Genomic DNA, 14569 nt, shown 5'->3' on the forward strand with positions numbered 1-14569 from the left:
GAGAGAGACAAGACCAGAAGAGAGGGTTCAGGAAAGATGTTGTTTGATACTCCGTGTGGGTTCCAGTGTTGGATGATGACAACTATGGGTGTGTAGTTGGAGGGGGTTTATTTCTATTCTTCTAACAACCCCCTAACCTCTCCAAGCTCATTATCAGAAACAAGCTCCCCACAGACCAGGACATCATCTCAAAGCAGCACCAGGCTCTGCCAGAACAACATATGCAAAATCTGCAGACATATCTCCACTGCTACAATGATCATCACCCCCACAACACACTTTTCAAGATCCAGGGGTTCTATGCATGCCTATCACAACATGGGGTGTACCTCATCCAGTGCAATTAAATGCCCCCATAACAATCGTGTGAGTGAAACCAATCACTACAGTCTCGAATAAACTCATAGAAGAAGATGATAAAAGACAAAAACACCATATCACCTGTGGGTGAACACTTTTCACAAAGTGATCACTCTGTATCTGACTTATTAGGTGTCATCCTCAAAGAAAACCTGCACAACACTTTCAAAAGTGGGAGCTTAAATTCACAACTTTGCTAGACACTGAAATCATGATCTTAATAAAGACACTAGATTTATGGCTTATTTCAACAATCTGGAACCCACTAACTCCCCTTTTTGTCCTATGACTACAGGGGTGTTCATGGGCCACTTCACCTTGAATGGTTAGAATATGTGCTAACTACTTATACTAAACTATCTGTTCGACCTTGTATTTAGCTGTGACACTCTGAGTTCCTTTCCCAGACCTGAGGAAGAGCTCTGTATAGCTCTAAAGCTTGTCTCTCTCACGAACTGAAGTTGGTCCAATAAGATATTACCTCACCCACCTTGTTGATCTAGAAATAAAAGTACAAGTCTTTATTGTACCACATGAGAGAAATGGAAAAAGTAAACAAGTAGCATAAAGATTTTTTTAAAACAATTCTTCCTTTTTAAAGAAAAGCCACTTAGATCAGCATCAACCCTGACCATTGAATGCATGGCTTGATATTGATCTAGAGTCCTCAATCAAATGAGTTTGGTGGTATGAACTCAATGCATTTTTATAATAGCCTGTATCTTAATAGCTTCTTGATTTTCACCAGAGTTGTCCCTGTTTGGGGAGAAGTCTCTCTTGTGCTGTTCCTTTTGCAGGATCCCTTGGTATTTTCTGCTTTTGCTTGCTTGCTTTCACTCCTGAAAACTCCCCCTCCTTCCCCCCCCACGATTCCCTACTTTGAAGTGACTTTGTTTTATTTTAGCACAGCTGCATGCTGTCTTTGTTCTGTGGATCCTTGATGAGCCATGGCATCCTCTGCCCTGCTGCTTTAAATAGCAGCCATGCAGAAGATTCAAGGGAGCATCAAAGATCAGAAGGCATTGGTCAACATGCAGCTGAGGTGAGAACAAAGCAGTCTCTTTGGAGGAGGAATGGGCACAGATGGAGAACAAGAAGAGGAGTAGATGTGGGAGCTAAAGTCAGGAAATGGAGCAGTGAGTTGTGGAAGTGGGAGAGGAGGAAGGCATTTGTGAAAAACAATGTAATTTTATCAGACCTGAGATTCCCAGATGTAATGGAATAAAGGATTTGGACTTTGAAGAATGTTTTGTGAAGAAAAGAAACTTGGGATGAATTGAGGTTGTCCTCTTAAGACTCCTCTCCGTAGCGTGTTCTCCTTCTACTCTTTTTCTCCTCCTACTGACTTACATTTGTGAAGCCAGAATGTAAATATGCATTTGAATCCCCACAGCCTACCACCTTTTAAGGATTGGGGCGTGTACAAAGGGAAGCTGCATGTGCTGGGTAAAGTAGAGCATGGGGGCTATGTACAGCTGCCTGATTTTCCTGCTCTCATCCCATTGCAGGTTAAGCAGCCTGAGATCTGTTCTAACTTGTGCCACCCGGGGATAGCTGGGGTGTCCCCCACTCCCTATGCTAGTGACTACAAGGAGTGAGACCGAGGAGCCAGTATACCAGCTTTACACCTATATTGACTCCCCAATGCTGATGGATTCCATCCAGCCAGGGACTTAAGGAGGCTTAGGTTTCTTGTGCGTTGCTTAAGTGGCATACACAAGCCAAAACATTTGTTTCCATTGCCCCTTTCGTTATTGATAATGAGCAAATATGATGAAGAAATCTTCCTTGAAAAGAGAATAATGGAAGCAAAATTTAATTTCTTCTGATGCTGAGCACTGTTCACTCCTGAATACCCACTTAATTTAGTACCACATTTACCTACTCAATTAAAAAAAAACAACAGTTCCACATGGTTCATTTCTGTATCTACTTGGAAGTTCAGTGTGATTTGTTAGCAGAAGTAATTTTCAATGCACTAATCAGACTTTGTGTTTTCTTCTTTGCAGTGTTACTTATTTTTATATTGCACAAGCTGGCGGAATGTCAAATCTTTCCTGACTTTTGGTTTAATTTGCCTATGTAACATGTATCTGTATGAACTGCGCAATCTCTGGCAGCTCTTCTTCCATGTGACAGTGGGAGCGTTTTCAGCATTACAAATACGACTAAGACAACCACAAGGGAAGTCCCCTGATTACAATGTCTGACCCAAGTCCTGGGATGTCCCAAGGCAGTCTTGGTCCACCCATGGTTCCCTCTCAGGAATGAAAAGCTTTTCTCCAAAAGAAGAAGTTGGTGGTTGTTTTTTTTTGTTTTGTTTTTAAAGATCAACGTAAGATGCCTGTGGACGTTTGTGACTTGAGAATTTAGACTTATCCTCATTGAAGACTGAAGACACAAAGAATACAGGATTAGTAGAGGAAAATGGGTCCTTTTCCATGCAGAGAATTGTCCCTTGAGGACAAATAAAAGTTTGGAGAACTTGACTGATAGCAGGAAAAAGCCTCCTTCAAAAGTATGATAATGGCAAAGATGTGTGTATATATAGGGCATGTTCTGCGTATCAAGTGAGCGTTCCAATTCCAAAATCAGTTTTGTCTTTGTGAGGCAGTAGTATAGGCTGAATACAAAGATGCTATTGCATATTAACAGACTAGATTGGAATGAGTGAGTTACTAAATGTGAGAATATTGGATTGCACATTAAATTTAATGGGATGTGTGTATGTGTTTTCTTAATTAAAGCCTAACCTGGAAACCATCTGTTTATGGGGATTAGCTCCTTGGTCCCAGTGGCCTTCCATGTAGTCCTGAGTTAACTATAAATCTTGGTAAATATTTTTCTCTGTATAATTTGCTTTTAATGATCTTCTGAAAGTGACCTTTATGGACAAGTTTTATTTAAGTAAATAACCTAAGATTCTGTCTCTTGGCCCACGATTCTTGCTCTCCTCCTCTATTTGAACACTAGAATTTTGAAAAGAAGTTGACAGGTGGGTAAACAGACATTGATTTGCAACCTGTTTGAGATATTGCTTGTGTCTCTCTATGCATTTTATGAGATGGATTAATAGCTGAAACTTAATTTAGCATGTAGGCTATATATATATATATATAGGTGGTAAGCTTATTTCCAACAAACATAAACTGAGTAAAAAAAAAAATCCTTTTTGGATCCAGGGATTTTGTTGGTTCTGGTAGCTTTACATTTTACTGAATTGGAGTCAAACCTCATTAATTTGTATTAGTGGCTGGGACATCTTTGTAGAGTCCCAGAGTTTGTGAATTAATTAGCAGATGAACAATCAAGGCCATTACATTGCATTCTATTTATTTTCACAATCCTATTTTGTGTTAATTATTTCCAGTGCTTTATAGTACACTGGGAAATATATTTTAATATAGTTTGCTCAAGTTTTAATAGCAGGAGGGCTTCCACATTGCTTGTGAGCATTACTAGGCTTGGCGATTAGTGATGTTCTGCTTTACTATAAAATGTTACTCATCAGATCTCTGTAGGCAGTCCCCACCTAAAATGTTCTCTTCAGTAATTTATTGGCAATCAAGCTGTTAGCAGAGAAGAAATACCTAGACTGAGAACAACTATTATTCTTTTTAAAGGAAGTGACCTTACTCAAGGTCAAGGATGAGGCTTTCTTCCGGCAGCTCGCGGAAGCTACTAGATCGCATGCCCTGGTTCTCATGGGTGACTTTAATTTTCCTGATATCTGCTGGGAGAGCAATACAGCGGTGCATAGACAATCCAGGAAGTTTTTGGAAAGTGTAGGGGACAATTTCCTGGTGCAAGTGCTAGAGGAGCCAACTGGGGGGGAGCTTTTCTTGACCTGCTGCTCACAAACCGGGAAGAATTAGTAGGGGAAGCAAAAGTGGATGGGAATCTGGGAGGCAGTGACCATGAGTTGGTTGAGTTCAGGATCCTGACACAGGGAAGAAAGGTAAGCAGCAGGATACGGACCCTGGACTTCAGGAAAGCAGACTTCGACTTACTCAGGGAACAGATGGGTAGGATCCCCTGGGGGACTAACATGAAGGGGAAAGGAGTGCAGGAGAGCTGGCTGTATTTCAAGGAATCCCTGTTGAGGTTACAGGGACAAACCGTCCCGATGTGTCGAAAGAATAGTAAATATGGCAGGCGACCAGCTTGGCTTAACGGTGAAATCCTAGCGGATCTTAAACATAAAAAAGAAGCTTACAAGAAGTGGAAGGTTGGACATATGACCAGGGAAGAGTATAAAAATATTGCTTGGGCATGTAGGAATGAAATCAGGAGGGCCAAATCGCACCTGGAGCTGCAGCTAGCGAGAGATGTTAAGAGTAACAAGAAAGGTTTCTTCAGGTATGTTGGCAACAAGAAGAAAGCCAAGGAAAGTATGGGCCCCTTAATGAATGAGGGAGGCAACCTAGTGACAGGGGATGTGGAAAAAGCTAATGTACTCAATGCTTTTTTTGCCTCTGTCTTCACTAACAAGGTCAGCTCCCAGACTGCTGCGCTGGGCATCACAACATGGGGAATAGATGGCCAGCCCTCTGTGGAGAAAGAGGTGGTTAGGGACTATTTAGAAAAGCTGGACATGCACAAGTCCATGGGGCCGGATGAGTTGTATCCGAGAGTGCTAAAGGAACTGGCGGTTGTGATTGCAGAGCCATTGGCCATTATCTTTGAAAACTCGTGGTGAACGGGGGAAGTCCCGGATGACTGGAAAAAGGCTAACGTAGTGCCAATCTTTAAAAAAGGGAAGAAGGAGGATCCTGGGAACTACAGGCCAGTCAGCCTCACTTCAGTCCCTGGAAAAATCATGGAGCAGGTCCTCAAAGAATCAATCCTGAAGCACTTACATGAGAGGAAAGTGATCAGGAACAGTCAGCATGGATTCACCAAGGGAAGGTCATGCCTGACTAATCTAATCGCCTTCTATGATGAGATTACTGGTTCTGTGGATGAAGGGAAAGCAGTGGATGTATTGTTTCTTGACTTTAGCAAAGCTTTTGACACTGTCTCCCACAGTATTCTTGTCAGCAAGTTAAAGAAGTACAGGCTAGATGAATGCACTATAAGGTGGGTAGAAAGTTGGCTAGATTGTCGGGCTCAACGCGTAGTGATCAATGGCTCCATGTCTAGTTGGCAGCCGGTGTCAAGTGGAGTGCCCCAGGGGTCGGTCCTGGGGCCGGTTTTGTTCAATATCTTCATAAATGATCTGGAGGATGGTGTGGATTGCACTCTCAGCAAATTTGCGGATGATACTAAACTGGGAGGAGTGGTAGATACGCTGGAGGGCAGGGATAGGATACAGAGGGACCTAGACAAATTGGAGGATTGGACCAAAAGAAATCTGATGAGGTTCAATAAGGATAAGTGCAGGGTCCTGCACTTAGGACCGAAGAACCCAATCATAGTATCATAGAACCCAATGCACAGCTACAGACTAGGGACCGAATGGCTAGGCAGCAGTTCTGCGGAAAAGGACCTAGGGGTGACAGTGGACGAGAAGCTGGATATGAGTCAGCAGTGTGCCCTTGTTGCCAAGAAGGCCAATGGTATTTTGGGATGTATAAGTAGGGGCATAGCCAGCAGATCGAGGGACATGATCGTCCCTCTCTATTCGACATTGGTGAGGCCTCATCTGGAGTACTGTGTCCAGTTTTGGGCCCCACACTACAAGAAGGATGTGGATAAATTGGAAAGAGTCCAGCGAAGGGCAACAAAAATGAGTAGGGGTCTGGAACACATGACTTATGAGGAGAGGCTGAGGGAACTGGGATTGTTTAGTCTGCAGAAGAGAAGAATGAGGGGGGATTTGATAGCTACTTTCAACTACCTGAGAGGTGGTTCCAGAGAGGATGGTTCTAGACTATTCTCAGTGGTAGAAGAGGACAGGACAAGGAGTAATGGTCTCAAGTTGCAGTGGGGGAGGTTTAGGTTGGATATTAGGAAAAACTTTTTCACTAGGAGGGTGGTGAAACACTGGAATGCGTTGCCTAGGGAGGTGGTGGAATCTCCTTCCTTAGAAGTTTTTAAGGTCAGGCTTGACAAAGCCCTGGCTGGGATGATTTAATTGGGGATTGGTCCTGCTTTTGAGCAGGGGGTTGGACTAGATGACCTCCTGAGGTCCCTTCCAACCCTGATATTCTATGATTCTATGAAGGGGAACCAGGTGCCCAAGACCAAGGTAATTTACAGAGAATGGAATCAGTCCTAAATGAACAGCAGTGGTATGTATTTTTTGATGCACTCTTTATTATAATGTCTCTTTCTAAGACCTATGTAATTAAGAGGCTGAAAATATCTTGGTGCATGTGGGATCTAAGATAATTGTTGCAGGGGAGTGCTTTGCCTTTGAACCTTTTTATTTTTTTTTTTCATTCATCCAGCAAATAGAATGGGGATGCATTTGTTTGGTCTTGTATGTTCCCATTATGACAATTTTGTTGGTATTTTGGGGCAGTGTGGGAAGGAAAGTAAGGAGGAAGATTTGAAATTTAAACACAGGAAGAGGCGTACCTGCAGGAATACAAGGATTTCAATAATGTTAGTTAAACCCTTAGTTTTAAACAGCTGAGACTACCCACTGCCAAACAACACATGTTCCATTAGATTGCAGTGCACCTTTTGAAATCAGGACACCTGAAACACCCAAATAAATCTTTCACTGTTTTAAACTTGGGGTTTGAAATATGGATATTGTGTGTTTAGTACAAACTAAAGCTTTCATCTTTTCAACACACTCCCTTAAGCCAAAAATTCTGGGGTTTTTTTTGGCTTTGGGGGTTTTTTTGTTTTAAAAAAATGTGCAAAAATCACTCGGGAACTTTAATTTGTTATGCTGATACATCTAGGACCCAATCCGACTCCCAGAGAAGTCAGTAGAAAACCTCCCATTGACTTGATTGAGTGCAGCTCCCTCTTAAGCCTAGTTCTGATGAATTTAATGGTGCTTAGGTCTTGAGTGAATTTCACCCAGAGGAAATTGGAGTTGCTTCTTGTTGGGGAAAAAAGAGGTCATGAAGAAGTAATTGTACAGGTTACTTATGGAAGCAGCCCAATGCAAGTCAATGGGAATACTAGCATGTGTATTGAATACTTACATGAACGTGGGTTGCAGGATTGGGCTTGGTATTTGTAACTTCTGCAGTTAATGAATAAACTGTTTGCAAGATAGTGCTTTTAGCTCATTATCAGGAAACTGAACAATTAGCATTATAAACCTGCTCTGTTGGAAGGTCTAAAATAGTTCTTCTACCACTACTCAGTTCACCTCAGTTGTAGTACTAAAAATGCTATTAGGAAGTACCTCTTTGTTCTAGTCTTGTGTCCTTATGCAGATGTAGGCTTTTCTGCCCTGTCCGTGGCTGCTGATGTATCAGTCTGAGAAGTCTTGCAAGTGTCTGTTTTTCCTTTTAATCTTCTTTCTTTACCCCTACTTTTCAAAGGATGCTCTCCCTTGCTGTAACATCTAGAGCCATTACTGTTACTAGTGGCATAAACAAACTGCTGATTTAACAGATGTAATGAGCAAATACAACTGTCAGACAGATTTAACTATGCTTGTTGAAAAAATCACAATTTACAGTGAAGAGATGATGTCTACTCTCCAGCTGTGACAGTTCCTCACAAATTCATTACTAAACATGTAAGCTAGTAATACGTATTAGAAGATGTCCAGAACTGTTTTTATGCACAAACTTCATGTGAGTAGTTAGAATATTTGAACTTTTTCTATGCACGGGTTTGGAAAATGCACCCTGTTATGGGCCACTGAGCCACTGAAGTCAATGGCAAAATTTCCCTTGACTTAGTGGGGCCAAGACTGTGCCCACTGGATCTCATCCAGTACTCACTGAAGTCAACGAGACATTCCATTGACTTCACTAGATGTTGGATCAGGTTCATGAGGACAGATTCTGTACTGGTTACAGTCCAAGTCTGATTCAAATTGGAGTTGTGCAAGGAAAAGGGCCTGATTCTGATAGGTGCTGGGTGCATTCAGTGGGACATCAGTGGAAGCTGAGGCCACTCAGCGTCCTATTAGAGGTTAAGCTCTGAGGCAGACTGGATCCAGTATATGCAAAAAGAATGAAAATAAACAAAACCTGAGTCCATTCAAATTTGATTAATTAGGAATGTTCAGATGCCTCACGAGAGCTTTTTAAAACACACGTAGTTTTGTTTATTATTGTTTCCCTGTGTGTTTCCTGACCCCTTTCATGGTACTGTGGGGTATTTTTTCATTGATTTTTTTTTTTAAATACCTGAATAAAAATGTGAAACTTTTAAGCATCTCTCCTACAGATGGTTAAATTTTTTTTGTTTGTTTTTTCTTTTTTCTCTCCAGCAACCAGCCTTTTCTCAGGCACTGAACAATAACCAGCCCTCTCTGTTTTGTGCTTTTTCTAGCCATCTTTAGTGGGTTAACTACCCAAACGTGCATAAAATGTAGAATAATATCAAAAGTCTCTAGAAGAATACAGTTTTTGGTTTGTTTTTTTTGGTGGAAGTTTGAGTATGTAGTTGGTAATGTATCAGGTTCAATCCAATCACTTTTTTGTCCTAAAGAACTCATTTTCTCTGCATCAAATGACTGAGGAGAGAGAGACTTTAAAACAAGTGTTCTGTCAGGTTTTTTTAAATGGTGAGGTTATTCATCACCCATTGCTGTATCTTTAATAATCAGTAGTTTCTTTAGCAAAGAAGAAATGACATCTGTTTAGGCTTCTCACCCCCCCACCCCCCAGAATTGCTTTTTTGAATCCCTGATTATCTATTAAGTAGATATGAATTAACATTTACAAACACTAAACATACGCTCTTTTGGCTTGGCACTTGGCAAGACTATAACAGCAGGAAAGCAACATGTTTGTGTATCAGCCACCCATTGTAAAAATGCATGTGTGAATGCTAGTAGTATTAGTGATTTTGCATAATTGAATGCGTTGCAGAGACATTTTACTTTTTTTTTTTTTTTTTTTAGTGATCGCGGAAGAAAGCCCCAGCAGTACTCTGATCCTGCAATTAGATCCATAAGGGCACAGGAATCTGCTTCTAGAATCCCCAGTAATTTCAATAGGGGTCTGCTTGTGTGGATCCATCTGCATAATTGGGACAAAAAAATCTGTAAACTTCGCCATCTCTAAGTGATTTTACAGGGGTTTTACATATGAAATTGTATTCATCACGTACGCAGCTCCATTGACCCCATTGTTAAGTGTAAGAGAGATTGGATAATATATTGAGAGGATATAATTATTCATGATGGGACAAAATTAAGACAAGGAAAATGTAGGCTCAAGATCCTGAAAAACTTCCTGACAATGAGATGGATTAGGCTAGAGAATAACCTTCCAGGAGAAGTGGTGGAAGCTGTTTCTTGGCATACAAACATTAGGCTAGACAAAAAACACTGATATGTAGACAAAAGGGAAGAGTCATGCATGGGCAGGAAGATTATCTTGGAATTTGGGGTCTAATTGGACTTTTTTTTCTGTGAATTAATGTTCAGAAAGCACTTTCAAGATGAAGTCATCACAACAAAGCTATAAGTTGTTCACATTACAAAAAACCTCACGCTTGTCTAACGAGTTAGCTAGAAAAAAGTGACATGGGTTTTTTGGTTTCCTTCAGCTGCTTTTGGTCACTTTAGGTGAGAGAAATCCTAGTATCAGGTAAGTATTGGATACAGCATGCCCTCTCCTTAGCAAATTCTACTATCTCTGATTTTTATGATGCTATGTTTGGTTTTGGTTGTTTAAAGAAAAGTGGTGTTAACATAGTGGCTTGCCTGAAGTGTAAAATAGTTTGTTTCCAGCAGATGGCAATATTTGTATACCTCTGAGATTAAAAAAGGGAAATTCAGATTCTGGGGAAATGTAGCAAGTACAGTACTGATTGCAGATTTCTAGTCTAACACATTTCCCCCTCCCCCCGGGGCAAGATTCAAGATATCTTTACTCTGGCAGGAGGAATTCTATAACCAAAAGGAAATAGAGGTTATTTGAATTTATTCATAATGGTTATTTTTTTTTTTAAATTGTCCTTGTTTTCACTTGTAAAGAGTAAACTCAGTTAAAAAAAAATATCACTCTCCATGATAGGTTAGTCAATCTAAATCCATGCTCAGTACCAGGGCCTGACCATTTAGTGCTTGAAAAATTATACCTCTAAATCAGCTTTTTTAATATTCTGAGATATATTATGAACTCCAAGGTTGCTGTACCTAAGTCCTAGAGGCTGAAATCAGCAGGTTCCTCCATAGCATGCACAGGGAGAGAGCGGGCAGGGCTACACTAGAACCTTTGCAGCAGAGCAGCTGTGCCGCTGTAGGTGCTCTCAACTGCTGGGAGAGAGCTCTCCGGTCAGCTGAACGACTGCCACGGGGGCTGGAGCCGCTCTCCTGGTGCCACAGCACTATCCACATGGGCTCAGGGGGTGAGTTACACCAACACCAGTGGTGGTTCAGATGTTGCCTCAGGTTCAAGGCCTTGCTCCAATAAATACTTGAAGTGAAAAAGCTCCTTGGCTGTGGGGCAGCATCAGCACTTGTGTTGCTCGGCCCATGCCTACGAGCAGCCATACAGACGCAGACAGTGTTAGGACAACAGTGGTGCCTAAATGTTGGATATAAACACTTACATGCTTAAATCTCTTCGCGAATCTGGCTATTAGGTGTTCTTCTGAAGAAAACTAGTTCCCCTTCCAGTTGTCCTGGGGAGTTAGCGTGGTAACAGAATGTGGCATTCCAACCTTGCTCTCAGTGCTAGGAGGTATAGCTTGACCCCTTAAACAGAAGTGCCTCATCCTTCTAATGCCTAGGCATGTTAACAAGTCTGTTCCTTAAAATTGTGTTGTACGTCACACAAGCTAACTTTGAAAGTAGAAGCAAACAAATCATGTGCAGCAAAACTCTAGCATTGTAGGTAGGGTAGCTATTTCAAAGTAAGATGATTTACTAGCATCTATTTAAATATGCCAGCTATAACCAGGCTTTCTGATATTGGCTCCAATTTACCTTAGGCAGTTCCTCAATACACAGTACACACATAGTGGGGCGTTCATAGTACAAATAAGAGGATCTGTGCTTAAATAGTCTCACAGTAGATAACCTGGATTGGGCAATGGGTCACAAAACTCCATTCAACTAGAGTTCTAGGTTTTCTATACAGAACACATCAGTTACATTACATTTAAATATGGAACATTAAAATTTGTGCATAATTATCATCTGATGCACAATTATGGCTCTTCACAAGCCAGCTAGATCTTAAATAAAACGTAGAACAAAGCCATGTTACCAGTGAAACAGTGTTTAATATAGTTAAATTACTTAAATAGATTTCAATTTCCATGGGAAATCATAACGGTATCAATTTTTATAGGAGCTAAAATAAAGAGTGTGTATACCCCTTGAAATGATCATGACACACTGTCAACAATCACAGTCAGAGATACTGGGGACTCGAAATATCATTGACAACACAGCTGCGCAAGGTGGAGCAGTAGACTGATCAAAAGTTAAGAATACAGACTTTAGTAAAGTAGAAAGCAAACCTAAATATGAATGTACATCATGAAGATAATAAAACTCACTGAGTGGTAGAAAGGGATAGAAGGGGGAAGGGAAGGGAGTGGTCATTGTGCCATGTAACAAAAGTATTTTGCAAATCAGAAAATGCAAAGCAGCAAAAGTATAGTACAAGGGCAGACTTGGCAGTTTTACAGAAATCAATATACTATACTTTTCAAGGATGTGGCCTATTAAAGGGGAAAAGGAAGGATCACAGGGGTGCCATTTAAGCTCAAGTTTAAATGGCTGGATGCTAAGCAACATAGTAAATTAATTAGGACAGGCCCATGCATTTTAACTTACTCTTGTTGTAAAAAATAAAGTGAAACACTTATTTTATAAATCACCACTATAGTGCAATCATTAAGTTGTTAATACAGTAATTTTTGCCCTGAGAAGAGTTGAAAAGAACTTTACTGAATGTCAAAATATGAGTCATTTTAGTGATAGCCAAATTCAGTATCAAAACTCTCCCCTCATAGAATATAAAAAATAGGGCTTTAAAATGCTTTTTAAAAAATAAAATAGCAAGGGTTTATTTTTTACAAGTTAAAAAAGGTACATAAATCATAGCGAATTATTCATATACCCCCCCCCCTCGCCCCCGGTAGTAAGAGGATATGTTCAACATGATATCTGTGTCACTCTAAAGATCTCCTGAATCCACATACAAATTATCCATCTGTCTTTTTAAAAAGACAGAATCATCTAACTCTTAAAATAGCTGTGAATCATTAATTTAATTAAATGTCTGCTACAAGATAGTCAACCTGGCAATGCAGTACATAGTTCTTTGTAAAGGCAAATGGCACTTAGAGTCTCTTGGTCACTTTTTTGTATTATCAGGCTTCTATTAATAGCTGCTGTGAGAAAATAATTTTAAAGGAATTGTTAAAGTGATCTTATTTTTGTTCCAGTGTGACAGTTTTTGCTACCTTCAGATGAAGATTTGCTTAGTGCTCTTCCCTGTTATGCTTGTCTGATATTCTCGACAGCTCAGTTATTTATCATGCCTCCTAATTCCATTCACTGCACTCTATCACCCCCAGCTGCATCTTGAATCCTGAAATGAACAGTTGTTTGTAATGATTATTGTACTTGATTTCTGTAGGGTTTTCTGAATTTTCACTTAAAAATGCATCTGACTCGGCCTGCAATCTCATCAAGGGTTGTTTGATTGTTTACTCTTAGTCTGAAAACTGCCAAGTCTGTATTCAGAGAATAATGCACGGAATGTTACATAGTTCTGCAGGTTATATATACACAACCCACCACACGCTGGTGTGGACAGACTTTTTTCTAATATATATAATTTACAAAATATAGAATTTGGTATATCTGTTAGATCTCCATGTTTTCAATATTATAAAATAAAAAATACAAAAACAAGAAAGTTGAGGGGGATTCCCCCTAAAGTGTCTCTTGTTTTCATCTAGTCTTTCACATGTAAACTGATATAGTGTATATATACCAAAGAAGAGCACAGAAGACTTTCATTTAATAAATATGTTTGCAGAGCCATGTTTCCTCATCTTGATCTTAGGTGTACCAGTCCTATTCAGAAGAGTAGTCTGTTAGCCATGTAAGGGGAAGGGGACAGTTTTATATGGCAAGGTGTCTTTTTCAAACTTAAAAACATTACCGATGCTGTTCTGAAAGGCCTTTTGTGTAGAATAGTGGGTGTCACTTTTAATTTTGAAAGCCTATCCAAACAGCCAATAAAAGAATAGGGGTACACTTGAAAGAGTTGACCGTATGGAACAGAAACATTATAGGAGTGCAAATCCTTTCCAAAATAATGCTTTGTAGTGAATCGTACATTCCTTCAACCAAGTAAAATTTTGTGTAGCTTCAATAAATATTTAAATATCTTATGTCCTATGCAGCAGCATCATTTTCAAAGCTCCAATTCATTTCTTTTATCTGGGAATTCTATAGAGGTGCATCTTTGGTCGATTTAGCACTCCACTGGGAATTAATCCACAGTGTTTTCTTTCTTCTGCACTGCATGGCATGTGGCTAAAGTTTGTTTGCTTGTCAGAACCATGCTCTAAAGTCGTTGCATGAAAAAATGCAACTGCGCTGTATTTTTGGGTCCAGAGCTAAACAGCAATTCTTCTCCATGCAAATACCATTTTTAAAGTTGTGCCATGGTTGCTGCTAACTGAGCGGTGGCCCTTCGTTTAGGAAGTAGGTGGTCATTTCTCCTTTACCCTTTACCTTAACGACCCCTCGACATTCCAGCTGATAGCTGTTGGCTGCTAAAACCTGGTACATGTCTGTTGTCACCTGCAGAGAAAGAATAGATTAGAAGTGATAGCAGAACTGATAAACTTGCTCTACCCATCTCTCTTCAGCCATGTAATCCGCACATGCAATTAATTTTGTTTTGTTAAAATTTTCTTATTTGTATCAACCAGTTTATAGGAAGGTGGCCAGCACAAGTTATGTAACTACTACAAGCTGCAAACGAGTTTCAAGGTCATATTGGACACATCAGCTGCTCTCCAGCTGAGGGTCATGATTCTAGAGGCTGGGAAGAAAATATTACTAGTAGTTCCATTTCATGAATCCACTATTCTTCTGAAGTTGATTTGCTAGAGGGGGAGGCCAGGTTACAAGGGATCACAA

General features: G+C 40.2%; 2 protein-coding genes across 7 annotated transcripts in view; one reads left to right on the forward strand and one right to left on the reverse strand.

The window, feature by feature from the left end:
• SEC22A (SEC22 homolog A, vesicle trafficking protein) overlaps positions 1–13331 on the forward strand; it is a 47923-nt gene extending 34592 nt beyond the window's left edge. For 4 of the 6 annotated variants that reach the window (XM_073305115.2, XM_073305116.2, XM_073305119.2 and 1 more), the window contains one exon: positions 2370–3287. In XM_073305115.2, coding sequence (XP_073161216.1) covers positions 2370–2570 — 201 coding nt within the window. In that variant the 3' untranslated portion in view covers positions 2571–3287. Of the gene's footprint in view, positions 1–1264; positions 1403–2369; positions 3288–9349 lie in introns of those variants that run through there. The other 2 variants (XM_073305118.1, XM_073305121.2) reach the window with 2 other exon arrangements.
• ADCY5 (adenylate cyclase 5) overlaps positions 12448–14569 on the reverse strand; it is a 333999-nt gene continuing 331877 nt past the window's right edge. Inside the window, exon 21 of the mRNA XM_073305113.2 lies at positions 12448–14227. Within this exon, the coding sequence (XP_073161214.1) occupies positions 14099–14227 (129 nt within the window). The 3' untranslated portion in view covers positions 12448–14098. The remainder of the gene's footprint in view (positions 14228–14569) is intronic.

The sequence above is a fragment of the Lepidochelys kempii genome, chromosome 11 (assembly GCF_965140285.1).
Source record: "Lepidochelys kempii isolate rLepKem1 chromosome 11, rLepKem1.hap1, whole genome shotgun sequence".
Lineage (NCBI taxonomy): Eukaryota > Metazoa > Chordata > Testudines > Cheloniidae > Lepidochelys > Lepidochelys kempii.